General features: G+C 43.4%; 1 protein-coding gene across 25 annotated transcripts; it reads left to right on the forward strand.

Annotated features, from left to right (window-relative positions):
- The first annotated feature begins 244 nt into the window (after nucleotides 1–244).
- On the forward strand, nucleotides 245–27,816 carry LOC100383413 (uncharacterized). Of its 25 annotated transcripts, none has more exons than XM_035959465.1 (17): nucleotides 245–562; nucleotides 5,159–5,281; nucleotides 5,400–5,522; nucleotides 5,641–9,670; nucleotides 9,843–9,918; nucleotides 10,307–10,437; nucleotides 10,557–10,627; nucleotides 10,751–10,832; nucleotides 12,087–12,196; nucleotides 13,868–13,979; nucleotides 14,476–14,551; nucleotides 14,638–14,682; nucleotides 14,963–15,024; nucleotides 15,207–15,319; nucleotides 16,029–16,108; nucleotides 19,525–19,594; nucleotides 19,813–20,168. In XM_035959465.1, exons 4-15 carry the CDS (start codon nucleotides 9,287–9,289, stop codon nucleotides 16,066–16,068), a joined length of 1,302 nt encoding a protein of 433 aa, XP_035815358.1. In that variant the 5' UTR covers nucleotides 245–562; nucleotides 5,159–5,281; nucleotides 5,400–5,522; nucleotides 5,641–9,286; the 3' UTR covers nucleotides 16,069–16,108; nucleotides 19,525–19,594; nucleotides 19,813–20,168. The 25 variants fall into 25 exon arrangements, with proteins under 25 accessions (XP_035815358.1, XP_035815359.1, XP_035815346.1 ...); XM_035959466.1 differs by having other exon boundaries at nucleotides 16,035–16,108; XM_035959453.1 differs by having other exon boundaries at nucleotides 15,545–16,108; nucleotides 19,813–20,167.
- The last annotated feature ends 140 nt before the right edge of the window (nucleotides 27,817–27,956 follow it).

The following is a 27,956-nucleotide window of genomic DNA, read 5'->3' on the forward strand; positions in this document are numbered from 1 at the left end:
AGCCCATGCCAACCTTTTACCCTATAGGGGTTTTATCCCACGAGTAGAATGTATCCGTTGCCATCTCTACTCATGCGGTGGGAACGATGGAAGTGGTGACGACGAGGATAGCCTGTGTATTTGGTGGATCGGCACTAACCTCGGGGACTGACCCCACAGGGGTCTAGGTGGGCCATGGCCCACCCTAAACCAGGCCCACCAAGATCCCATCCCGGCCCAATTCGCTTCAGCCTCACGCCTACCCACGACGCTGGGAGACCCGAACGAGCGAGGACGAGCGCCCGCAACACCGATGCGCCGCCGCCCCCTGGCCCTAGCGCCTCGCGCCGTCGCTCCATGGCCGGTGGCCCTAGCGCCCCGCGCCGCCGCTCTGTGGCCGATGGCCCTAGCCCTAGGCGCCGCCGCTCCGTGGGCCGTGGCCCTATCGATCATGCCGGAGCACCGCCCACCGGCTAGCTGGCAGCCCGCAGCCGCCACGGCACCACGCGTCCGACTCCCACGTGGCCATGCCTCGTCCTCCGTGCTCGCCTAGCCGCTAGCAGCCTAGCGCGACAGTCGGCAGGTAGCGGGCTTTCAGCTCTCACAGCAATCCCTATTTGTCTAATCTTCAATTTCTAAGGTTTCTATTTTGATTTCTAAACCCTAAGTTTGAGTCCAAATGTGTAATTACTAACCTACGATGCGATGTGCAATGTATATATTTCATTGTTGATTGTTGTGATTCACTATGATTTTTTTAGTGGCTGATTCACTAATATTCTTTTATGTCTGTTTTATAACAAGTTTAAACTGTTTGAATGTATGCAACATTTGTACTTAATTATTCAATATTAGACTTTATAGATCTATTTACTAAATTTTTTACTAAACTTACTGTGAAATTATATAAACATCATACAAAACTATATATACAAATTTATTGTGGCACACTCTATGTAAAAAACCTAGGTCCGCCACTGACTGGTCGAGATGGTGGTTGAGTCGTGGGCAGTGGCGGTGCGGTGGATGTCGTTGGCTGTGCTGCTGCTGATGTTGCTGGAAGCTCCGGAATTCTGCCGTAGCCTGGAAGCCCGTAGAGAGGAATGGAGATAGGTGCCGCGATATGGGCAGTGCGGCTGTCAATATCTGTAACGTGCAGCGACAAGCTTGACACCTTGGCCGCGAGATCGGCAATCACCTTAGTCATGGTGTCAATCTTTTGTTCGAGGGCGGAATTGGTCGGCACGGCCGTAGTAGCTGATGCGATCTCGCTGGTGGTGTCGTCTGATCCCGGCATAGCTGATACCAGATTGGTAGGACCTCTCCCTCGTCATAGATTATACCAGTGATTAATGGTTGGCCGGGGACGTAAGGTCCTGCGGCTAGGAGGTGCCATGCTGTCGCATGGTGAATCTGAGGAATAGATTAGATGGAACACAGATAACTGGCTGCAGTAATAGATCAACTCTATGTTGATCCCTGTCTGCTTTATTCTTTCATCCTCTTAGTATTTATACTCATAATACAAACTAATTTGCTGATCATAATGGGTCGAGGAGTAGAGATAGGGTACCCGGGCCTACCAAGTTTGTTTCACCTACAACAAGTATACTAAGAGGATGAGTATAAATAAGTTCTCCATTAAGGCTGAAAGATGGAGACGCCAACACAAGTTTGTTTCACCTACATGTAGGGCACATGAAGAGAAAGAACTTGATTGCTAGACTATAGGCAGGAGATCGTATAGCAACAAATCGTGGTGATAAAGCTGATGTTATGTGGGATTTCTACACAAGTCTGATCGGTACTAGAGAGGGCAAGAATTGTACCATTGATCTTGATGTTCTTGGGATGCAGCAACATGAGTTAAGTGGGTTAGATGCGCCTTTTTCCGAGGAGGAAGTTTGGAACATCATCAAGGACCTTCCTAATGACAAAGCCCCGGGTCTAGATGGCTTCATTGGCAGGTTCTATAAGTCCTGTTGGCCAGTCATTAAGGCTGATATTATGGCGGCTGTTTGGCAAACGGATTTTAAGAACTTTAGGTTCCTCAATTCAGCTTTTTCTTACCTTGCTGCCGAAAAAGGAAAATGTTGAGGAGGCAGCTGATTTCTGACCTATTAGCCTCATACATAGCTTTGCAGCTTGTGACAAAACTGTTGGCCAACAGGCTGAGGAGCCACCTGGATAATTTAATATCCAAGAATCAAAATGCTTTTATTAAAAGAAGATTTATTCATGACAACTTTATGATGGTCCATCAAATAGCAAGGTTTCTTCACTCTCAAAAACAGGCAAGGGCCCGTCTCAAGCTTGATATTACCAAGGCCTTTGACAGTGTTTCATGGTCCTTCTTGCTGAAGGTTCTAGAGAAAGTTGGCTTTGAGAAGGTTTGGAGGGATATTATCAGTGGCATCCTCACTACCTCTTCTACACAAGTGTTGCTCAATGGGGTGCCTAGGATTTTATTAGGCACCAGAGGGGGGTCCAGCAGGGACCAGGGAGACCCCCTGTCCCCCATGTTGTTCATTATTGTTATGGATGCCCTCAATCAACTAGTGTCTAATGTTGCGGATGCAGGTCTGTTGCAGCCCTTCTTCTAGATCAATACAACACCGTCTATCCCTTTACGCCGATAATGTGGTGATGTTTATTAGACCAGCTTCTAGTGATATTCATATGGTTACTAATATTCTTCATCTCTTTGGAGAAGCCACGGGACAAAACTAATATCCATAAAAGCAACATTGCCCCATCCAATGTTCTGCAGCCGACATTGAGACTATTCAGGCTCAGCTGCCTTGTCGCATTGAAGCCTTTTCTATTAAATATCTCGATTTACCTCTGTCCTTAAGAAAACTTACAAGAACTCAATTGCAGCCTCTTATTGACAAGCTTGCGGATCAGCTGCCTAGATGGAATGAAGATCTTATGACAAAAGTGGGGAGATCGGTCCAAGTTCAGTTTGTGATGACCTCTTCTATTATTTATCATGCTATGGTGCTGGATATTCCTCAATGGCATTCAAGGCCATGGACAAAAATCGTCATAGCTTCCTGTGGAGGGGTGGAAAAGAAGCTAAGGGCGGGCATTGCCTTATTGCTTGGCCGAAGGTTACAAGGCCGAAAGAATTAGGAGGCTTGGGTATATCTAAAAAAAAACTCGACCTGCGGGGGGTAAGACAGCCCCCGGGCATTGTATTAAGAAGAAGACCTTCTCACACAGGTCGAGAAAACCCCCGAACCCCTGCCCCACCCATACACAGCGGCACCATAGCCTATGTGAGAACGACCTGGGCCGGGCCTTAGACCTGTGCTTTGGCGTGGGACAGACGAGAGGATTTTTTTAACCACAGCCTGAAAATTCGCTCCCACGTCAAACCCAGGACCTGAGGAGTGCTACTCAGACCACCTAACCAACTCGGGTAGAGGCCCTTTCGCGGCTTGGGTATATCTGACTTGCAAAATCTGAACTGGGCGCTTCGGGTTAGATGGCTATGGCTTAGAAAGGTTGATCCGGATAAGCCATGGGCTGCTTTCCCCTTGCAGGTCAGCAAGGTCATTGATAACCTTTTCTCCATTACAGTGGCTTCAGTGGTAGGCGATGGAGTCTCAACATTATTCTGGAGAGAGAGTTGGCTGCAAGACCGAAACTTGGAGCAACTTGCAACTAGCCTTTTTGGTAGGGTTCCAGCGAGGATTAAGAACAAGAGGACAGTAAGGGAGGCCCTAACAAATTCAAGCTGGATCAATGATATGCGTGGAATGGTGACATGACAAGTTATTCATGAATTCCTTCAGCTGTGGGATGTGTTGGCAGTATTCAACCTTCAACCATGGACTGCAGATCGACACATTTGGAGGTTATCCAACACTGGACAGTACTCCACAAAGTTAGCCAATGAAGCTCTGTTCAGGGGGGCTATCCACTTTGGTGCTTGGGAGCGCATTTGGAAAACATGGTCACCACCAAAGTGTGCATTTTTTCTTTGGTTGGCAGCTCATGACAGATGCTGGACTGCTGGCCGTCTTGAGAAGAGAAATCTCCCTCATGCTCCTCTTTGCCTCCTTTGTGACCAGAAGAAGGAAACTATAAACCACTTGCTGGTGGGTTGTGTTTTTGCTAGGCAATTTTGGTTTGCCGTGTTGCAAAGAGTTGGTTTAGCGGTCAGCCGGTCATGGCACCACAACCTACGGACCAACTCTTTGATACATGGTGGAGCAAAATTTCAGACTCGGTCAGCAGTCTTGTTAGAAGAAGGCTTAACTCTGATCATCCTTGGGCTTGGACCTTGTGGCGCCACATAAACGACTGTGTATTCAACAATGCCTCTCCTAATCTAACCAAAACTCTTGTGATGGCTAGTGAGGAGCTTTGGAAATGGGACTTTGCTGGTGCCAATGGTTTTTCTGCTCTCGACTGTAGATCAGGAAGGTTTCCATTGAGAGGGCGGTTGTTGTTGGTCGGTTTGTTCAGCTAACCGGCGCGGATGTAACCTATTGCCTGTGGAAGTGTGTGTGGGGTGTGTTCTATTCTTGTAAATTTAGTTTCTTTCTCCTATTCTCTACGATGTATTCGAGGAAAAAATTGCCAGGAGGAAAGGTGGTGAAATTGCCAGGAGGCAAACATGCTACATCAGAAGTGGCCCCTCATGGGGATGTGAATATTGAGGAGGAACCCATATCCAAAAGAGATCATATATTGAATGTGTCACATACATGGGGGTGCTTTTGTCAGCTATTCCAAATTTTAAATAATAAAATAGATCAATTTCTACTTTTATTACCTGAGATCAATTTCTATTTGTTTAAGTAAGTGATATGCGTTTACTTTACATTTGTAGTCATAAAACCTTTTAATTTCGCCAGGAGACAAACATGCTACATCCCCTCATGAGAATGTGAATATTGAGGAGGAACCCACAAACAAAGAAGACCATATATTAAATGTGTCACATATAGAAGAGTACATTTATCAGCTATTCTAAATTTTAAATAATAAAATAGATCAATTTCTACTTTTATTTCCTGAGATCAATTTCTATTTGTTAAGTGAGTGATATGCGTTTATTTTGCATTTGCGGTCATGAAAACCTTTTGATTTTTTTTTTCTACTTTTATTTCCTGAGATCAATTTCTATTTGTTAAGTGAGTGATATACGTTTACTTTGCATTTGCAGTCATGAAAAACTTTTGATTTCGCCAGGAGACAAACATGCTACATACCCTCATAAGAATATGAATATTGAGGAGGAACCCACAAACAAAGAAGATCATATATTGAATGTGTCACATACAGAAGGGTACATTTATCAACTATTCCAAATTTTAAATAATAAAATAGATTAATTTCTACTTTTATTTCCTGAGATCAACTTCTATTTGTTAAGTTAGTGATATGCGTTTACTTTGCATTTGCAGTCATGAAAACCTTTTGATTTCGCCAGGAGACAAACATGGTACATCCCTTCGTGAGGATGTGAATATTGAGGAGGAACCCACAATCAAAGAAGATCATATATTGAATGTGTCACATATAGACGGGTATATTTATTAGCTATTCCAAAATTTAAATAATAAAATAGATCAATTTCTACTTTTGTTTACTGAGATCAATTTCTATTTGTTAAGTGAGTGATATGTGTTTACTTTGTATTTGCAGTCATAAAAACCTTTTGATTTCGCCAGGAGACAAATATGCTACATTCCCTCATGAGGATGTGAATATTGTGGAGGAACCCACAAGTAAATAAGATCGTATATTGAATGTGTCACACACAAAGGGGTACATTTATCAGCTATTCCAAATTTTAAATAATAAAATAAATCAATTTCTACTTTTATTACCTGAAATTAATTTCTATTTGTTTAAGTTAGTGATATGTGTTTAATTTGCATTTGCAGTCATAAAACCTTTTTACAGTTTATGGCTGAAAATGATATGTCTACTGGTGTTATCTTATATGATGACGTAAAGGATTGTATGATAACAGTTATTGTAAGAGAAATGAGTGTAGACTTTCTAAATTACATTTTTAATAAATTCGAGAGAGGAAAGTGTTGGAGTGATGGCTGAGAATTAAGTGATATGGAAATGGAAGTTGAAGCAAGAAGAAAGTTTGTCATTACCAAGGAGGCTGACGCAGATCTTACTGTTGAAGATGACACACAAAATATATTTGTTCATCTTGGTTTTCTGGTACCGTATTATAAAAAAGGAAACTCAATCCAGCATTTTTTGATTCCTTCGGAAAAGATATATTATACTTTTCTGATCTTAAGAATTTTTCAATAAAATGGAAAAGGTTTGTCAAACTCATTAGATCAGCGTTAGCTTTGAAAGCGCCTTTGGTCAGATTAACCTTAATCTGTGAGATGTCTACAATTATCGTATTGCAGCTTTAATTATCTAATTCTGCATATTATTAAGTATTATAAAAAAATGTCAAGATTGACGTGCTTCAGTAAAATGGGTTATGCCACACAGACAGGTCTACCACTACAGGAACAATATCTCTTTAAGGTATTTTTATGATAAGTGGTGTTGTAACTTATGACACGTAATGTGGTATTTAAGAAACTTCGTTAAGCATGTCCTGACCTACGTAAAAGAGTAGAGGAAATGCTGAAGGAAGTTTCTTCAATACCACATTACGTGCCATAAGTTACAACACCACTTATCATAGGAATACATTAAAGAGATATTGTTCCTGTAGTGGTAGACCTGTCCGTGTGGCATAACCCATTTTATTGAAGCACGCCAATATTGACATTTTTTGATAACACTTGATGATATGCAGAATTAGATAATTTAAGCTGCAATGCGATAACTGTGGACATCTCACAGATTAAGGTCGATCTGATCAAAGACGCTTTTAAAGCTAACACTGATCTAATGAGTTTGACAAACATTTTCCATTTTATTAGAAATTTCTTAAAATCATGAAAGTATAAGATATTTTTTCTCAAGGAATAAAAAAATGCTAGAATTGAGTTTTCTTTCTTATAATACGGTACCAGGAGACCAAGATAAACAAATAAATTTTGTGTGCCCTCTTCAACAGTAAGATCTGCGTCAGCCTACTTGGTAATGACAAACTTTCTTCCTGCCTCAATTTCTATTTCCATATCACTTAATTCCCAGCCATCACTCCAGCACTTTCTTTCCTTAAATTTATTAAAAATGTAATTTAGAAAGTTTAGACCCATTTCTCTTCCAGTAACTGTTGTCATACAATCCTCTACGCCATCATATAAGATAACACCAGTAGACATACCATTTTCAGTCATAAACTGCAAAAAGTTTTTATGACTGCAAATGCAAAGTAAACACATATCACTAACTTAAACAAATAGAAATTAACATGCTTATTAAAACGACGTTAAAACGACGTTTAAACGTCGTTTAAACTATAAAACGCTGACAGAAAGTGAAACGACAACGTTTTACGATTCGTCGTAAAACGTCGTTTAAACGTCGCGTTTTGACGTTTAAACGCGTTATAGAGTGAAACACCGCGTTTCGGGCGTTTAATGCGTCTGCTGCTAGAAATTGGCCCAACCTAATTAGAAACTCCCGCCCAGCCCGCCCAGGCCGCCGCTACAGGCCGCACTATCACCAGCCCAATTAGGAACTCGCGTTCTCACCAGCCGCCGCACTCCAGGGCGCGCTCCAGCCTCCAGGCCGCCGCTGCCGCTGCTCCAACCCTCCTGCGCCGCCCGTCCGGCGCCGCCAGGCCCGCCTCTGCGTGCCGCTGCTCCAGGCCACCGCCGCTCCAGGCAGCTGCTCTCCAGGCCGTCCTCCCTCCAGGGCGCTGCTCTCGAGGCCGCTCCAGGCCGCTGCTCTCGAGGCCGTCCTCCAGCCCCGCCTCAGAGCCTCTGCGTGCCGCCGCGCTCCAGGCCGTCCTCCCTCCTGCGCCGCCCGTCCGGCGCTGCCAGCCCCTCCAGCCCCGCCTCTGCTGTCCCACTGCGGCAGGACTACAAAGTACAAAGATTTGCTACTGCATTCCTCACCTTGAGGAGTATACATAAGCACAAGGATGTATCCCCACGAGGTTGTTTGGTATTTGACTTGATATAATTGCCTGAAATTATGATATATTGAAATTTCCCTATGTTGTTTAAAACTACGTTTAAACTTTGTTTAAACCGTTTAAAAGTTAAAACTCACCCATGAGCGTTTCAACGTTTCGTCGTTTTAATAACCTTGGAAATTAATCTCAGGTAATAAAAGTAGAAATTGATCTATTTTATTATTTAAAATTTGGAATAGCTGATAAATGTACCCCTCTGTATGTGACACATTCAATATATGATTTTCAATATATGATCTTCTTTGATTGTGGGTCCTCCTCAATATTCACATTTTTTCAGCAGTGGCTATATACACACACACACACACACTACTATTAAGGCTGTAAGGGGTAGGCTGCCTCCCCTGGTTCTGCCTTCAGCCAATCTGCACCGTCCATCTATATGCGTCAAATCATCACCGTCCGTCTCGTCGCCTCCGCTTCAAGCCTCCTCCATCCATCGATCGCAACTGCTCCTCTCCGCTCCCCTCTTCCTCAACAGCTAGATCCTCCATCAGGCTTCATTCGCGCCGTCGTCGGCAACGGCTCCGGCCTTCCCACGCCGCCGTCCAACCTCCCCCCGACTCTCCTCCCCACACCGCCGCCGCTCCCACCGCCCGCAAAAACACCACGCACACGGGCGCGGGCGCGGAGACCGACCACCACGGCACCACCTCCTCCTCCGGTTGCCTCCGGCCTCGCCATCCCTCTGTCCTCGACTTCCCTCCGTCCTCCCGGTCTCCAGCCTCCCGGACCGGAAGCTCCACGTGGCGCGACAGCTCGTCTCTGTCGTCTATGGCGGCGGCAGAGGTGTACTCGCCGACCGCGGCGGCGCAGCAGCAGAGGGAGAAGGCGACGTCGCAGGTGTGGCGGGCGGTGGTGGGGTGGATCGGCTTCCTTGTTCAGGTTCTGCTTCAGATCCTCCGGGGCACGCCGTCCTGCGCCCAACTCTTTCCTTCGGCGGCGTCCGGTACCCGCTCCTCTTCGGGCCTGCGGCCTCGAACTCGTCGCCGGAGGTGGCCTCCGTCCGTCCAGCTCTGAGGCGGGCCCATGGAAATCGTTGCCATATCAGATCAGCTTCGCCACGGACCCCATCTGCGACCCCCGGTGACGCGCTCCGCCCACAGCTCTGAGGCGGGCCCATGGAAATCGTTGCCATATCAGATCAGCTTCGCCACGGACCCCATCTGCGACCCCCGGTGACGCGCTCCGCCCACCGCCCACCGCCGCCCGGGAATGGCTCGAGCGCTGCTCCTGCTGCGAGTAGCTGTAGCTCGCTACCCTCCTCTCCCGGCCTCACCCGCGCTCCTCCAGCCGCAGCCGCTGCTGCGCTGCCACGCGCCCTCCCAGTACAAATCCCAGCTCCGCTTCCTCTCCTCCCTCTCCTCGTCCGTGCCCAACAGCTCAGATGCTCCCAGCGACGGCGGGGGCGACCGCGACGGGGAAGAAGATGGCGCGAAGAGTGGCAGCCACGTCGATTACTTGGGGATGAGCGACGAGGAGCTCATGGAGCAGTGCGATATGGGCACGTTCAAGGCGTCCGGCCCCGGCGGCCAGCACTGCAACAAGCGCGAGTCCGCCGTCCGGCTGAAACACCTTCCCATCGGCATCATCGCCCAGGTCGGTAGCCTTGCTGAATTAGCTTAAATTCTCAGTTACCTCGATCGCTTCGTACAATGATTTATCTGTTCCTAGAATTTGAATGAGGAGAAGGTTGGATATGCAATCACGAATCAGTTGAACTTCACACAAACTGAATGCTTAATCTTTTTTCCCGTAAAATTCCACACAGGCTGTGGAGGATCGATCACAACATAAGAACCGAGCGTCTGCTTTATCTCGGCTTCGAACCCTGATTGCTCTTAAAGGTAAAAGAATCTAATGTTCTCCAAGTTATGCGTTGTTTCAGAAAAGGAACTATAGATCTGTTCAACTAATTTAAGAACCATCTAAAGGGGTGCTTGTTTGGAATTATAATCTGCCCAGATTATAATCCCAAACAAGCACCCCCTAAGTGACCATGAGTCACATACAAATCATAGCGCAGCTTCATAAGAGCTCATATGCCTCCAATTTAAATGCGGTGTTTGGTTTCTAGGGACTAATTTTTAGTTCCTCCATTTTATTCTATTTAATCTCTAAATTGCCAAATACGGGAGGGACTAAAAATTAGTCCTTAGAAACCAAACATCCCCTAAGTTCTTATGCTGCCTGATGGATTTAATTTCCATGATCATTAATGGCGCGGTGCTTCAGTTAGGAGGCCGATAAACCTGGAAGACTACACTCCACCTGTTGAGCTTCTTCAGATATTACCCCTGAAGTCCAGCGTTAGAGGAAATGATGTTGGCCCCCAAATCGGTCCAAATAACTCAAAATTTTCTCCAGTATGTTCCTGTTGTTATAATTCAATGGCTAATGCATTATGCATGTGTTTTGCTGTCATTGGTCCTTGCGATTTGCATATTTAAACACCTCCCTTTGTACTTCGTTTTCCACTGGGCAGGGAATGCAAGCATTATTAGACCTGCTGTTTGCTGTTGAAGATTCTGTATCAGATGCAGCAAAGATTTTAGGGTAACACGTTACATCTATATTCCACTGCTGCGCACAGATGCTAGATGGCAGCATGTATATTTGCTATAGTTTTACATTCAAGCCACCTCATAATTATCTCGGTGAACTATGACCATAATGCAGCCTAAGCACCGGTGCTTTGTCAAGATTGATTCTGTCAGATGATTCTCTCCGAACGGCCGCGAATGAACTGCGAGCTTCGAAGGTAACCCTACAAATATGTGAGCTGGCCACAAATGCCTATTCATTGATTAGAGGATACCACATTCCAAACTTTAGGCTCTAAATTAATCCCAAGAAAAACAATCACATCACATAGTAACCTAGGGTACTAATACGAGGTCCTTATCTAAACAGACCACTGGTGATAGCCAGGTCCATCACATTGTGTTATACCCTACAGTACTCTATCAAATAAATTTTAAGCACATCAGATGGCCAGTAATTCCACATTAGGTGACATGCCTTGATTCCCACTTGAGCAGTCTTTACATGAAGTATAATGTACAAGCACCATCCACTCATATCCAGGACAAGTCACTCCATTTGTATAAATATTAAGAGTATTTGGTTCAGAGTATGTTTGCTAAAACAGGATAATTATGTTATGTCATTCTTAAGTTCTAAGTGCTGACCAAGTTTTAAATATTATTCATTTCATTGATTTCCTGCTTACAATACCCTAACGCTCGGTTTGGATGCTTGGAATTGGATTCCATTCTAATAATTGTAATTTAGATATAGATCAATTAAGCTAATACAGTTTTATATAGAATATATTTATATAATATTGTTAGTCATATGAAAAAGATATTTATGTGCTATATTTTTATTATAGAGGAGCGAGCTGAATAGCGTGCTATAAGTTCCTACCGGTAAGACTGTGTTTCCAATCCGTGTATATACACTTGATTTGCTTATCATAGCTGATGAAGTGTAGTTTTTGGTCTTCAATGTATTGTACTTAGCAGGGCTGTCCAAACAGCACCTTGTCCAAACCTTGTTGCTATTTTATTTGGAGAGAAGGCATCCATGCACTCCAATGATGCCATGAAATTCAGTTCATTCAATAAGAACTTGGATGATTCATAGGTTACTGTTTAAAATGCTTCCTTTGTTGGTTGCATTCAGCTCTTTATTGTGTGATGTTGCATAGTTAAGTACTTAAGTTCTGTTTATCTATATTTTGGTCCACACACGGTATGAGGTGAAGAAAATCCATAAGCTGAAGCATTGGTGATTTCAGTGCTTCCTTTAACTTTCAGCCATTGTTGTCTTAACTTACTATAGCATCATGATGATTATCCTTCCGACCATTATGAGCTTCAACTTTGAAAACACATTACTTCCTCCTGAACTGCCTATGAGAACTCAAAAATATTTCTACCAGTTCGCCACTAATTCTTGTTAAATATTATGAAATATTTAATTGCTTGATTTAGTGTTTCTTTGATTGCAGGGCACCGGTGCTGTACTACGTGCTCCTGACGTTGCAGGACAGCGTGCACAAGGTCTTCTACGCCGTCGTCGAGGCCGCTGCAGTTCGCGCAGACAACAGCCATCTTGGAGGTCAGCTGCTTGTTTTTCGTCTCCCGTTTTCGATTGCTCGGTCACAGTAAAACTGCAAACTTGGCTCAATTTCATATTTTTGCTTTGCTCATGAGTTATGGATATATCCTATTAGAATGATTATTACTGTTTAAATTTAAGGATACTACAAGTGGTTCTTGGTAGGAAGAACCGCTAATCAACTAGATTTATGTGTACAAAAAAGGGCAGATATAGTACCATAGGCTCTTACACAGGTGTATAATTACATAAATGTTACTTATGGTCGCATTTTTGTCACTATTCTGATAAGTTTGTCTTCTTTATAGGGTTGGCGAGGTATCCGGTCTCTGCAACTCTTCCACAGATTGGATCCAGATTATTCCTTACATGGGGTGTCTTCTGGAGTTTTCCTGAGGTATCGCCACTAGCAAATTTTCGTGTTTTCATATATGACACCATTTTTAGGAATACATCTTAATTTGTACATGAACTTTAGAGTTTCCAATTTATAATTTTAAATTTTAGATTAGATACATATCTATGTGTTGTTGTTTGGCGGGACCTCGAATTATGACGCAGTTCTAGGTTTAATAGCATTTGCTAGAACTAGAGAACACATGTGTTAGATGATTATGGGACTTTTAGGACTAAGGTTAGTCGATTATTTAATTTTTTATTCCAATAATGGAATAAGAAACTATGAGTGGGTATTGTAACAAGTTTCTACAGCAGGCGTATTAGAAATTGATAAATAGCGCTTTTTACCCTATTTCAACTGGGCTGTTCTATTATATTTCTGGACCTGCAATTGGATGTTGATGTTATGTTCTTGCCATAAAGTCCAATGTATCGTGCTAGCTGTACACTGATCTGTAACAGGTGATTGACTGACTCGAGAATTTGCCGACGCTTGAAGAAGGACCTAATGTGAGCTTTTACATACTTGATGAACAGCTTGAGCTCTTGAGCAAGGTGGGGGTATTTCTGTATCCACTGGTCGTAGTTTTGTTGGCTATTACTAATCGTGTGCAGATGGCCCCATTCACCTCTACCAACAGGTGCTGAATGCAGGGGATGACATGATTGGTGTTGAGTGCTTAGAAGAAGATTGTGATGGCAAGGTTCTATTTGTTTGAGGTTGCTTCACCATTCCCCAAAGCACATTGCATCTTGTTTTAGTGTTTTTTTGATTGCCGTCGTCGAGGCCGCTGCAGTTCGCGCAGACAACAGCCATCTTGGAGGTCAGCTGCTTGTTTTTCGTCTCCCGTTTTCGATTGCTCGGTCACAGTAAAACTGCAAACTTGGCTCAATTTCATATTTTTGCTTTGCTCATGAGTTATGGATATATCCTATTAGAATGATTACTGTTGTGAATGTGCAAGGTAGGGAACACTTTGTAGTGTCCACAATAACTGTAGCTGCTCACTACTGCCACCACAATAATGCTTTTTAGACTGCCATTACACGGTGGAGAGTTGCTATGTTTTTTATGGAGCATTTCTGCAAAATGCAACTTCTAACCAGCTTTAGACGACCCATAAGACTCATCAATTGGATTCGTTGTGAGGATCAAGTTAGATTTTCCCCACTGGTGGTACTTGCAGTCACAGGAAAGCAATAAGCTAGATGATCCATCATGCCTGCTCTTTCTAGGATATTCCATCTAATCATGGCTCCCATTCCTTATAGGTATCTAATTCCAATATTGTATGTCTCGGTTGAACTTGTGAAGGCGTTGCAAGCACATATCATTAACTGGGATATTCATATGTTTGATGAGGAGATCGGCAATACCACTCAGGTGCACACATCAAACTTGAATGAGCCAATGAGGACCTTGGCCGGGTTCATACAATTTTGTCTGATAAAACCGGTACATTAACCAGAATGAAGATGGTCAAAATCTTGATGTTTTCTTTGGTTGCATCCGCATTCTGGACTATTCCTGACAGCATTTAAGTTTTTATTACGGTTCAACGGTCGTCCAGCGTAATCCTTTTACAACCATGGTTAGGCTTCTAAAGTTTTTATTACGGATCTCACTACTCTAGCATGGGAATCGTTCTTCATTACATGCTTAGGCTCGAGCCATTTACATCTCTGTATCTAAATTTTCAGGTTGTCATTTTGCTCATAGCTATCACTGTTTCCTTAAAATTCGAGCACATAGCTATTATTTTCAAAACATTATTCATGAATTTGTCAATACATAATTTCTCTTGTTGTATTTCACCACAGTTCAAAATAAGGGATCTTATCATATTATTTACATTTATGTCTGTCTGACACTTGTGCAGGGTGGCAAGTTTGACCATGCAGATCGTTTGTTCCAAAGCATTGAGAACGCTTACATAAATAGCTTATCAAATACAAGTGACGTCAAAGAGCTTATTCCAGAATTCTTTTACATGCCCGAGTTTCTTGAAAATTCAAATTCATATCATCTTGGTGTCAAGCAGGATGGGGAACCTATAGGCGATGTTGCTCTCCCTCCATGGGCAAAGGTAACAGTTCCTCTTGATGTTAGTTATATTTGTAATAATAGTTTTCTTGAGGATGGATTGTTTGTCTACCAGGATAGTTCTGTTGCTTTTCTAATGACAGTTAATTTAGCTTTACAACTGTGTTAGTAAAAACCTTACTGTTCTCAGATACACAGGGTATATCTAGCTTTCTCAATATAAAATAGATTTTCTCAAACAATCGAGGCCAATTTACTTCACATAATATTTTCTTTATATTCTGACTTTGGCCATCTTCTGTTTGCAAATTCAACCCTAATAGGCTTAGCATTGCAAAGAACAACTTCTGCGTACAGTTATGTAGCCCAGCTTCATAACTTGAAGGTGATGATGTGCTAGCTTTCGCATACATGTTACATTTCCTATCCCATCTAATGTTTTCCTTATGCTATATGATTAATCCATACAAAATTGTAGGGTTCACCTATGTCCCCCTATTCAATTTATCTCTTTATGGATTTTACTCTATTGTATGTATGGATCCCTAACAAGTACCCTTATTATAGGATGATAACTCAAGTGACGAGTTTGACAAAGATTCTATTGAGAGTGATGATAGATCTCTTGAAGAGCTAAGCTGGGAGACACTAGAACTTCTTGTGGTACCTCATATATTCAGGTAAGCAAAATTTTATTATCTCCCCATAACTCGCTTCGCAGTATGCATTTATATTTAAATTTAGGCACATGAGGCCTCCTAGCTCTGCTAGCTTCTCTAGGGGCTCCACAGCCCGCCTCCTAGCTCTGCTAGCTTCTCTAGGGGCTCCACAGCCCCATTGAACGCTCCACCCTCGTCTACTGCGACAACGTCAGCGTGGTTTAACTCTCCCCCAATTCCGTGTAGCATCAGACGAAGCACATGGAGATCAACCTTCACTTCGTCCGTGAGCGTGTCGCCGACGGTGATGTTCGCATTCTCAGCATCCCGACCACTTCGTAGTTTGCCGACATTTTCACCAAGGGGCTGCCGTCGAGTGTATTCACTGAGTTTCGATCTAGTCTCAACATCTGTACAGGATAGAATTGAGACTGTAGGAGGTGTTAGACTCCTGCTAAGGGTTAGGCCTGGGCCTTCTTGTATTTACCTGATTACCCCTATGTAATGGGCTTGGCCCACCTAACTGCCATATATAAATTAATATAATTTACACCCAACTCTAGATTAGGGTTAGGGTTTCATATTCCAACTCCCTGTACTGTATTTAATAAATACATGAACTCCATTCAACAGTTTAGAAAAAGAAGCATTACTAAATATGGTTATTAACATGCCCAGCTTGTTTAAGACCAACAGTCATATTAACATGTCCAACTTGCTTAATACCAAGATGCAGGTATCCAAGCTCTGTGCTACCGATTAATTGCTGAAAACTGAACTTGGGTTCATGTTAAATATTCCCAAGGAAATGTAAGTATTTTTCTGTGCAATTCTTGAATTAGCGTATAAGAAAAGGAGCTCCACATTAAATTTTTTGGGATGAAGAGGAGGTCAATTCTGGGTCTGTTTATTTGTTCTTGTGGAGACACTTCTCAGACAAGAATTTATGGAGAGTTTAGTGAATAGAAACCACAACCTTCTATGCCAACTGCAGAATATGGCACCTACCACTTTCACTGAACAAATAATCTCTACTCCTTTTAAGAGGATCTAGAGGAATAAATTTTTGTTTGCCCACTGAAATAGGTTATCCTAGTTCTTGAACTGGTAGCTAGCGGTAAGGAAGACCACCTAGAAATTTTAGAAAAAAATCACAGTGGTATCAAGTTAAGAGATCCAATAATTAAGCAAACTATGGCAGCCTACTGAGAAATGCAAACTATCCAAAATAAACATAACTTGTCAACCTTAGTGTCCATTGTGTCTACAAAAAAAATGAGTTAACCACTTGTTTACTACCTAACCATGGACATAGCAGGTAATAAATGAAGTAGGGACAACAAGCTAAATGCATATAGGGATGTAACATTTATTAAATCAAACCTAACTAAAGCATGACAAACTGACAAGAGGATACTTTGGATCAACAAGCCTAGCAGTTTAGGAGAAAGTACATGCAGAAGAAGATGAGCAGATATTTTTTTGAACGCAGTGGCAGGAGCTCTGCCTTTCATTAAGAGTGGAAAAAACAAGGTACAACACAAGTGATATTTACAAGCTCCCGAGGTGAAAAGACACACGAACGAGGTCCGGGGGAACAACCCCTATCCCGAACTCACAAAACTATCCGCACCTCTAAATAGCGTTAGGCTCTCCTTGACACACCCCGCTACCTGGAGCGAAGAAAGCGAACTATGTTAAAAAATTCCTCGATTCCGCTATTTCCAAATGTTCCACATTATGTAGATGGCGACACTGTTGAAGTTCCTCCTGCGGCATTTTGGGAAAAGGGCCTCCATCCTCTCCCACCAATCACCCAGATTTGTGGCGTTCCGCGAGTCGGCCTGCTGTGGTAGAGACATGTTCTCCCAGGCAAGGACGCGGTTCCAAACCTCTTGTGCGAAGGGGCAAGTCAAGCATAAATGGAATCTGGATTTCCTGGGTCCGTTACACAGGGTGCAAGATGTCTGATGAGGCCAGCCGCGCCGCGCGAGGTTATCCGCCGTGAGGATCTTGTTTTGGATGAGAATCCAAGCGAATAATTTGCATTTGTTTTCCGCTTTGGCGCGCCAGATGAGATCAAGGTTGTGGCCATAGTAGGAGCCAAAGAACTGGGCTTTGCATGCAGACCTGGAGGAGTAGATGCCGCCTGACGACCAATTCCAAGTAATGATGTCTTGAACATCCTGCTGTAGGTGGATTTGCTGGAGCCTAATCCAGAGCGCGATGAATTCCTCAATTTGCATGGTCATTGTGATTTTCCTTCTTAGCGGATTGATCCAGGCGTCGCTTGTTAGCTCCTGTAGTACCGACATGTTTTTCCTCCTGACCAGAGCAAAGAGGTGGGGCGCTAGGTTGCAAGGGGCTTCGCCGTCTAGCCAGCTATCCTACCAGAACTTAGCTTTGGCACCGTTACCGACGGCTATGGAGGTGGAAACTTGGAAAAGCAAGCGATCAAGTTTGTTGCATGGAACCTACAGGTCTTGCCAAGGTTTTGAGTCATCCGTCCACTCCTGCCAGAGCGAGCGGAGCCTGAGCGCGCGTCCAAACATTTCAAGGTCGAGAACCCCAAGTCTGCCCAAGTCTTTAGGTCTACTCACCGTTGGCCAATTAACCAGGCAGTGGCCTCCACTTGCATTGTCTCCCCCTTTCCAAAGGAAGGACCGACGAATCTTATCGATTTGCTTCCTGGCCCATTTTGCAAGGGGGAAGATGGACATGTGATAGGTCGGCATGGAGGAGAGCACCGAGGTGACTAGGGTGAGACGTCCTGCCCGGTTGAGGAGTTGTCCTTTCCAGCCCGTTAGCCGTTGTCCAATCTTTTCCACTAGGGGTTGAATATGAATTTTTTGGAGAGGCCTAGTATGCAGTTGAAGGCCAAGGTAGCGGCAAGGGAACGATTTGCAGCTACCCGGGAAGGGTTGGAGAATGTTCGTCAAGTCCATGTTCGCACAATTAATCGGGTGAACCGAGCTCTTCTCAAAGTTAATGACCAGACCCGTGGCAGAACCGAGCTCTTCTCAAAGAATTTGCTTGACATAATCAGGGCTCACAAACATCGCAGCATGTGTTACACCATTGGTATGTAAATAGCTCAGATTTGCAAACATAGGTTGGAATGGTTAGACATGTGTTACAAGAAATAAAAAATCAATGAGACATTGAGAGCGACAGATTTAAGACTCTTACTCATTAATGCAATCACGTGATGATAAAAGGGATTTACAAGCTGTGAGCATTCAGATTACGACATGTGCATTAAACATACACGAATTCTAAACAAATTGAATTGTAAATGGCAATCTTAGCAGGACTATTTCTAAACAAACTAAATTATAAACATCGTTAAGAAGTATAACATGGGTTACAAGAAAGAAAAGATGCATAAACTTGTCCTGGTTAGAGGATAAAAAGCAAGAACAATACACCGAAACCTGTAAAATTTACATCATACAATTTTCAAACCCCCCTACCTTCCCAATAATAAGATGCTTTGGTAGTCCTCGAAACATACAATTCACATTGAACTTAGACAAAAAAAATATCTAATTTATAATGGAGGGAGTACATGGCTACACATGGATAATGTGATAACGGAAATTGTATCTGATGGCTGTTGAGCATGTTTATTACAGCTGAATTTTTGAACTACAGTCAACAATGGCAGTTAGGTAGACTGAACAAGTTCCTAAGTAAATCTAGCATGGGACCAAATAAGTAGATGATACAAATTGATTGTAACATACTAATAACAAGCAGTGGTCAAAGTGGACCTAAACAATCAATTCCCTGTATATTAGAGAAGCTTACTTTTATTTGGTATCTGCACTGCTATCATTGCCATCATGGTGCAAATACATTATGTGCAGTACCAATACAAATAGACATAAAATAATTTAAATTGTGTTAATTAAAATTCATAGCCTGCATTGCCATTGCCGTGATTTAGGCTCTTATATGTTGAATACAAGGTCCTCTTTTTCAGTCACAGGATATTTTGTCTGTAGTTTCAATGATCGATCTATTGTTCCTTTAGTTGTAATATGCAGGTTAGGCTTAATGCAAAAAACTCTTGCTGCTGATGCTTCACATGTTTCCTCTGCAATATATTATGTTGGTGTAAATACATTATGTGCAGTACCAATACAAATAGACATAATATAACTAAAATTCATAGCTTGCATTGTCATTGTTGTGATTTAGGCTCTTCTGTTGATGGCTTTCAGATAATTGGGCAACGGTGTGTGTATATGTTCAGATTCAGAAAGTGAGGACAATATAGCGTTTGCAGCAGTGGTAAGTTCATCCTTAATACCCACAAGCGAATACCCATTTGTAGAATGTTAACCATTTAGCTCGGAAATAACAACCGAAAAGCAATCAACAAGGCTTGCTTGCGAATTGGCACATTGTAATTAACATTTTGCATCATTCCTTCGTCAAAAAAGAATGTGAGCCGTAGTGGTTAAGTGGTTCGATCCCTAAGGCGGCACATTTTTTTGCTTTTCCTCCAGGTCGTCGCCCTGTGCAGGGAGGGCCTGCTGATCAGAGATCAAGAGGGAAAGCAGAAGACACGTTGTGCCGGGAGGAAACACACGACGAAGTAGAGACTTAGAAGCAATAAGCTAAATATTTAGACAACTTTAATTCGAGCACTCCAAGAGGTGTCTCAAACAACTGGTTAATTCGTTTTATGACCAAAAGAGGAAAAATGGCCATCTAATAGTTTTGTAAAACAACTCCCTAAAGATAAGCACTTGCTTAATCTCCCCCTCAACTCGCCAACATGTGTGTGCCTTCTGCGCTTGCTATTTGCTTGGGTAGTTTTGTAAAACAACTCCCTAAAGATAAGCACTTGCATAATCTCCCCCTCAACTCGCCAACATGTGTGCCTTCTGCGCTTGCTATTTGCTTGGGTGCCCCTCCTCTGGTTGTACCTGCACCCTCCTGTCCATCTCGGGAATATATCAAATACAAACCACGTTTTGGTGCAAACCCTGTGTAAACCTACTAAAAAAAGTTTCAAAAAATTCTAAAAAAAAACATGAATGTACATCTCAGCTTACCTCATCTATATACAAAATTTTATGATCAAATTCATCTTACTCTAGCAGTTACAAAAAAGACAAATTTTGGTGCATTTGAACTATTACCGTTTATCAGAAATTTTGTCTTTTTTGTAACTGCTAAAGTAAGATGAATTTGACCATGAAATTTTGTATATGGATGAGGTAAGCTGAGATGTACATTCATGTCTTTTTTTAGAATTTTTTAAAACTTTTTTTAGTAGGTTTACATAGGGTTTGCACAAAAACTTGGTTTGCATTCGATATGTTTCCATCCATCTTCTCCTCCTGCTCGATTTTTTTTTTGAGTTTTTGGAAGCTACCCTCCTATCTCTTTCCTTAAAACCGCAACCCCTTTCCCTCCGCGCCCTCACTTCACGGCTGCCAAGAAGTCTTCAACGCCCGACGCGTGGCCGCACAGGGCGAGGTCTCGCTCGATGGCCAGGCTTGGCCTTCGTGCCACCACCCACCCACGCTTCCTCACCACCGTGGAGATGGATGTGTCGCTGCTGTGGTGGCCCTAGCTTCTGCGTGGGCCCACGTGTAGATGCCGCTGGAGAAGATTTATTAGGGCGTTCGATGGTAGCCTCCTCGCCCAGTACGCTGACGTGCGCCTCAACACTGCCCCCACGTCCCAGCAGCAGCACTAAGGGCTAGTTTGGGAGCCAAAAAACTGAAGGGTTTTATGGCTCCCAAACTAGTCCTAAGACACTAACGTCAGCGTGTTGCTCCCCTCGTCGACCATGTGGGTACGTTCCCCATTTGTTTTCTCCTTCCTTGTCCTCGCCGTTCCCCATTTCGCATTTCTACATCCGTACCTCGGCATTTCCCCTAAGTCTGCCTTCCTCTGTCGACCCGTCGGCGCCACCCTCAAGGCCAATGTCGACATGCTGCACCTCATCCAGCTCGGCCACACCTTCTCCGAGCCTTGCGGCAAGCTGCCGGCACTCGGTGCTGGCCCCCGCCACTTCGTCTGGAATTAGTTCAACTTTCGCGAGTTCAATGACGCACGCGGCATCTTCGCGTCCGACTCGATCGAGCTGCTCCCTCGCAGCGGCATCGACTTCCGCCGCAACCTCGAGCACGGCGTCGATGCGTGACGGTTCACAGAGCTCCTCACGTCATCTGGTGTCGTGCTCAATAATTTCGTGTACTGGGTCACCTTCAGGAGCGGATCCATAGGGGGCAAAGTGGGCCATGGCCCCCTCAATTTTGTAAAACCTTCTATACCTAATGTTTACTTAAAGTTATGTATATAGAAAAAAATTGAAGTTTTAGGTGGAGTAAACTAGCCATGTTCTAGATCTTCTCGTGGGATCGACTCGGTCCTCCCGACTTCCGTCATCCTCTATTACTCCTAGGCTCAGTTCTCCCGACTTCCGTCATCTTCCATTACTCCTAGGCCCAGTCATCTCATCTATCTGTTCGGCCCTATTCTATCCATCGCTGCCCGAGCCAATCCGCCCCAATGGCGCTCGCCACCGCCTCCTTCTCTACGCGCGACGCCGCCTGACCCCAACCCCTTCCTAAATCATGCACAGTTCTGGGCCCAAACTTAGCCCAGCCGGCCCACGCGCTGGGGAGCCCGCGCCCGCACCTGCGCTTTTGCACTAAAGACCTCGCCGCACAGGCAAACTCAGCACGGGCCATTCCACTGTTTCTTGTGCCACTGCCTGTTGCACTAAGGTCCCTCGACTTTTTCTCTTTCACAATTCCTCAGCCCCGACCCCGCCGTGCTCAACGCCGGCGACCTGGCACCGGATTCGACATCGCAACCCGTCGCAAATGACAATGAGGGTGCCCACACCACCCCGACCCTCGAAGAACTCGGGCACGCGCTCAATTAGACCGTGGAGACACCGGAACACCGCTACCGACGACGGCGGCGGAACAACAGGTCCGACGAACTTGATTCCAAAGTAGCAGCACGGTAGAGTTCAATTTAAGGGTGCTGTGAGCATCATGGACCTTCCACGTTCTCGGTGCGTGCGCGAGATCGACCGGGGACGACACAGTTTGCACGGTCAACGGTGAAGTTGTCCGCGGTAAAGATCTACGGCGACGCGATACTGTTCAGACCGAACAACCACAGTAGAGTTCAAAATCTAACTTGTGTGAGCTTCACTGGCCATTAGAGATCACAGAACACGCATAAAATGGACAGGTACCTTCTTGAATTGCTCTGGCCACGGCAAGGTGGCAAACTGACCGGCGTGGTCACCAGTTCACCACTCAGGGGGTTGGCACTCACCAGCTGAAGCAAGAGAATAAGGGACTGTGGAGAGGGTTTTACAGACTTGCAGACTCGAGGAGCACCACACTCCAGCAGTGAACTAGTGCTATAGCTCGGGAACAAAGAAAAAAGCTTCACTGGATCAAATCCTTTAAGCACCTGAACATGGGGCAGATGTCCCTGCACTTGCTCAACATGCAGTGGAGATGTGTTCACAGTGTGCCAGCAAAACATGGCTCACACACATGCATGTCCAACACATATACCACATAGGTTCAAAGGCCTAGTAAGGAACACTGAATTTGGTCCACTCTCAAATGCAGCACACAAATATCCCTATGGATAAGCTATAACAGGTGTAAATACTGGATATTCTGTCCAGCCGAGGGTGATGTCTCAAAACCTCAGTTATTCACTCCATACATACCTCACACAAATATCTCTTTTGTTCCCTACTGCAGACAGCAAACAAATCCCATAATTACTCCACTGCCCATTGCTCCACAACAGTCCAAAATTGATATTTTTAGAGGAGAGAAGCCCCTAGCACTTAAGCTATGTACCTCATCCTTATCTCCATCCATTTCTCCACTCATACAACCAAGTGAAACAGCAGGGAGAAGAGATTCTTCTTCGGTTACTCAACCCAACTCTGAATCTACTTCACCAATCCTGCTGCTCCCCTTCTCTTCTCACTGTTTAGTGCCCTTTTATTTCACAGATTCACATGGCAAGAGACCCATCTCCCTTAACCAAAACTATTCTCTAAGCATAGCTCTACTAACCTTACACAGTCACCCAAAACCAAGGAGGCAGGGATCAAAAGTTATGGTGTACCAAAGATGTGTAAAAGCACTGAAACACCTAGTTTCAGAAGTCTGAACAGCACTGCACTGATTCTGACAGAGAGTTTTGCAATACTCTTTTCTCTCAATTCCACACAGTAACAAGCCAACACTTTGCATGGGACTTGCCCTCCTTCAGGTGGTCTTTGACCTTACCATAGAGTTCTTAACCCAAACCCTTATGGATTAATAACCACAGAGCTCCAAATATGGGTAAAAACTCACTGAATTCCTCAGCAACAGTCAACTAAGTCCTTACACCTTTTGTCTGACAGGGAAAGTTTGGAGGTATTTTACTCCTAAATTTATACAGCATCAAGTCTATCTCACTTTAAGAAACTTATTCACTTTTCTATGGTCTACAATTCTGCTATATACTTCTTAGTCCAAAATCACAAGGATTGATCACAATAGGACTCTAAACTCTGCATCATTTACTGATTTTCAGTTTTCAGTAACTGAACCAGATTTAGTTTGGGCCAACCTGACAGTCCATTTTTGGGTAGCATTTACTCCACTTTTTGTGTGGGATCATGTCCCTTACCCTTCAGGACAATTGTTCACCAATATATGGTCTTCACTTCCTCTACAAACACCTCGGCCCTAAACCTTATAGAATAGCCACAAACAGGTTTCAACACAGCACTCAAAATACTGAAATTTAGTTTCAGATACTGTTTACAATCTAAAAACTCAGAAATCTATCAATCCATCTTTGGACTACCTTTTCTCCTAGTTGCCTATAGTTTTACGGCTATCACCTTAATAAAAGTTATTCTCCTATAGTTCCTCTACAAGCTTTATATAGTGACCCTTAACCAAAACCACATGGATTCCAAACTACAAAGGCCCAAAGTTTGCACTAAACACTGAAATTCAGACCCTAAGTTTTCACTAAGTCTGAAATCCACAATTTCTGACTGCTCTACTTTAGACCAGTTTTTCTCCAAGTTCCAAATAGCTTTAGGGCCAGGTTACTTAATCAAACTTACACTCCTAATGTAACTCTATAACTTTGTTATAATGGTCATCTACAAACTATTTATAGATCAAAAGTTACAAAGGTACAAAATTGATAAGTTTATATTATTATCAGAAATTCCAATCTGAATCCAAAACTGAATTTTTGCAAATTACTCCAAATTCTTCCATGCAACTTGGGAATCTCTAAATAAAAAAGTTGTTCACTTTTCCAAGCTCTACAACTTTGGTACATGGACGTTTAGCCAATTATTTTTAAATTTTGAATCCCACTTTTGGGCTAGTTTAGGGTTTCAAATGTTCTTCACTTTCTTCAAGAGTTTCACCAATTTGATCCTTCCTCCAAAAAGCAAAAGTATTCTTTAGCCTAAGAGCTAACTTTGGTATATAGATCTCATGTCCAAAGTGTCCTTGGTTTAGGAGTTGCTTGCTTATACACCATGTCAAACAAATCTCTCACACCTCACTTTAGGGTTTTTAAGCTGATCCACCTCTTCAAGTGATTCTTCCACTTGATTAACACCTCAAAGCAAAGTTACTCTGGGTTCCAAAACTTGTCTTTAGCACTTAAGACTCTAAGCCAACTAGTCACTTGTTTAAGAGATGATTTATCCTCACATGCCTCATGCACAGTTCTCAACCTAAGTCCTATATTCAATACACAACATCACACTTTTGAAAAGAAAATTTTGACCTAGTGAATACACTCTAGGTGTAACAAGCAAGTTAATGCAAATACTTATGATGACATGTTAGAGTTTTAGTTATCGTAACACCAGGGGTGTTACACTGACCCGCCTCAGTAGTCATGGCCACTTCAACATTTTCCTCAGCAATCGAAGCTTTCTTCTTCGCCTCTGCCGGTGGAGTCTTGCATATGGCCTTCATCACTATTTTGATTCGACACTTCTTCTGAGGAGCGCTTTCAACACGCGCCTTGGTCGATTCCTCTATAGCTACCTCTGAAGGACCTTGAGCTGCTACCCCTTCGGCATTCTTGTCCTTCATCGTTAGCAACAGGCTACACGGGTCCGACCCTAGCGGGCTCAGTGTTGAAAAAGGCAGGGGTCTAGTCATTACCTCTAGTATCTCTGTAACGCCAATGGATGAGGTCGAGGGAGTTTCAGTAACCTTCTTTGGTAATGTCGAAGGTTTCTTGCCAGCACGGTTAGGCTTTGTCACTTTCTGCTTCTTTGAGGGAGGGGACTTCGGCCCTGAGTGAGAGGACTCCCCTTTCTCATCCTCTTTTCTTTTTGTCTTTGTAGCCAACTCCTTCTTCTTTTTCTTCTCTTTAACAAACCTCATCACATGTCTTTTTATAATGCTAACAATTCTTTTCCTCTCTACACCAGCAGCTTCTTACTCTGAGATCTTCGGGTAATCTGGATACTCAAACTAAAGGGTGTCCATAACTCTGTTCAGCCTACGCTTCTCTCGATTATCGAAGGCTGCAGTCATCAACTGGTCTTCCTTTTTTGTAAAATTTTCCAAAATCTCATTACACATTGTCTTAATCATTTCTAACCATTTAGCGCAAGGTTCCTTGAATAGATCCTGAAATTTAAAACGATACGATAATCTCACAAGGCTTCCTTTAGCCACGTCCTTCTTTAGCTTCGGCATTCTCCAACCATCCAGTGTTGGGAATACTTTGTTAGAAAGAAATTCCTGAACTAAGTCTTGAGTACTATTGTGCTCGACCATTGTACTAAAAGTAACTTGGGCCACCTGCGCTAGATAACCCAGACCCATCTTGCAGACTGGCCTCGTTAAGCCGAAGTTCAAGCTCATCGGGCTCATCACAGTGTCCTTAAATTTATCTTTGCCCTTAATATCAGCCTTCATATAAAACCACTCATTGGTCCAACCGATTGGCCATTTCTTTTGATATCCCAACACTGGAGCCTTCATATCCTTTCTATAAGCAAAGTTGTAGCACCCAAAGTTCTTATGAAGACCGTCTGAAGGCCTCGACTTCGTTTGATAATGAAGCTCATGTACTCTGCAGAACCCTTCAGCATTTGCACTCATACCCTGGCTTCGCAGAGCCTATATATAAATATTGAGTCTAACAATTGTGTTTGGTGTTAACTGATGCAAGTATATTTCAAATTTATTCAAAACTTCGGCGATCATCTCGTACATCAGGAAGCGAAGACCAGCACGAAAGAAGCTTCTGAACACAATAACCTCATCATCCTTCGGCTCAGGAATAATTTCACTACCAACAAACCGGATCATATCATCTTCCTTCTCACCAATATACCCAAGTTTCTTCAGCACATCCAGATCTTCAGCTCTCACAGTGGACACACCAAACTCCAGATGACTTGGTTTGTTTGGACAAAGAATACTAGGATCCTCTTTGTCACTGCTAACTTCGGCTTCAGAATCACTCCTTTCTGCAGCACTTACTTCCTCGCCAGCTTTCGGATCTATGATACTAGACTCCCTCATCACCTCTGAAATTGGAGCGATCTCAATTGTATCTGGCTTTGCACCCTCGAATGTCAATCAAGCGGTTGAACGGACCGTCACCATCGACGTAATGCCGAAGCTTTACGAAAATGCTTGAGCGCAGCGAAAACAGCTTCGGAAGCAGAGAAATTTGTGCCAGCAGGTTGGTGTAAAAAAGCAATAAATGTTGTGACATTTTACCCGGCTGACTGACTTATATAGGCCGGTAAGCGGTGAAGACGAGCGGTCGTGCCGTTTGCACCCTCTGATCGGTGGGCTGGCGCGAAGCATTTTTACCCCGTTTTTAATAACGCGCTCAAAGGAAGATGTTTTTCGGACCTTCGGCATGAAGCCTTCGTCTTATTTCGTGGACCGAACTTGTAATGAAAAACGAACTAGCATCGCGAAGGGGCTACTATTGGGGCCTTCTCCCTCCGAAGGTCCTCAAAACACTAATTCAACGTCTGTTTTCTATCTTGTTTCATGTTTTGCAAGACTAGTGCCGAAGATGATCCACAGCCGATGCTGTTAACAAACACATACAGGAAGGTAGAACTTCGGGTAGTCGACGTGCATACCCTACTAATGAAGCTGGACTAGACCATAAGGAGTCTTCGAGGCTCATTTCGTCGAAGATAGAAGGAAAAGACCACTGTACCCTTGGCATGTATAATAGTCTAAATGTGTAGGCTTAAGGGCATAATTGAAAATTCATCGAAAATGTATCCCACGCCTATAAATAGAGGAACAGTGCCATGCATTGTTCAGACTTTTTGTTCAAGGGTAGAATTCATTTCTCACTATACGAAGCTGTAATCTCTCTACCCCTCTCATTTTAGTTTTACGAAGCTCAAGGTACTCATGTGAATTCTTGTTCCATAAAAGAAGAAATATATCTATGTGACTTCTTTTACGTATGAATTATATGTTTTCTTATTCAACTCTTATCTTATTATGTATTACCCATGTTTACATTTAAATGCCTTATTCACTTATGTAAACTCTCATCTTCATTCTTTCAATTTATCTTCTCCTTAAGAATGGTGAAAGAAAAGGAAGAAGATGAAGCTCAATTT

This window comes from Zea mays, chromosome 1 (genome assembly GCF_902167145.1).
Source record: "Zea mays cultivar B73 chromosome 1, Zm-B73-REFERENCE-NAM-5.0, whole genome shotgun sequence".
Classification (NCBI taxonomy): domain Eukaryota; kingdom Viridiplantae; phylum Streptophyta; class Magnoliopsida; order Poales; family Poaceae; genus Zea; species Zea mays.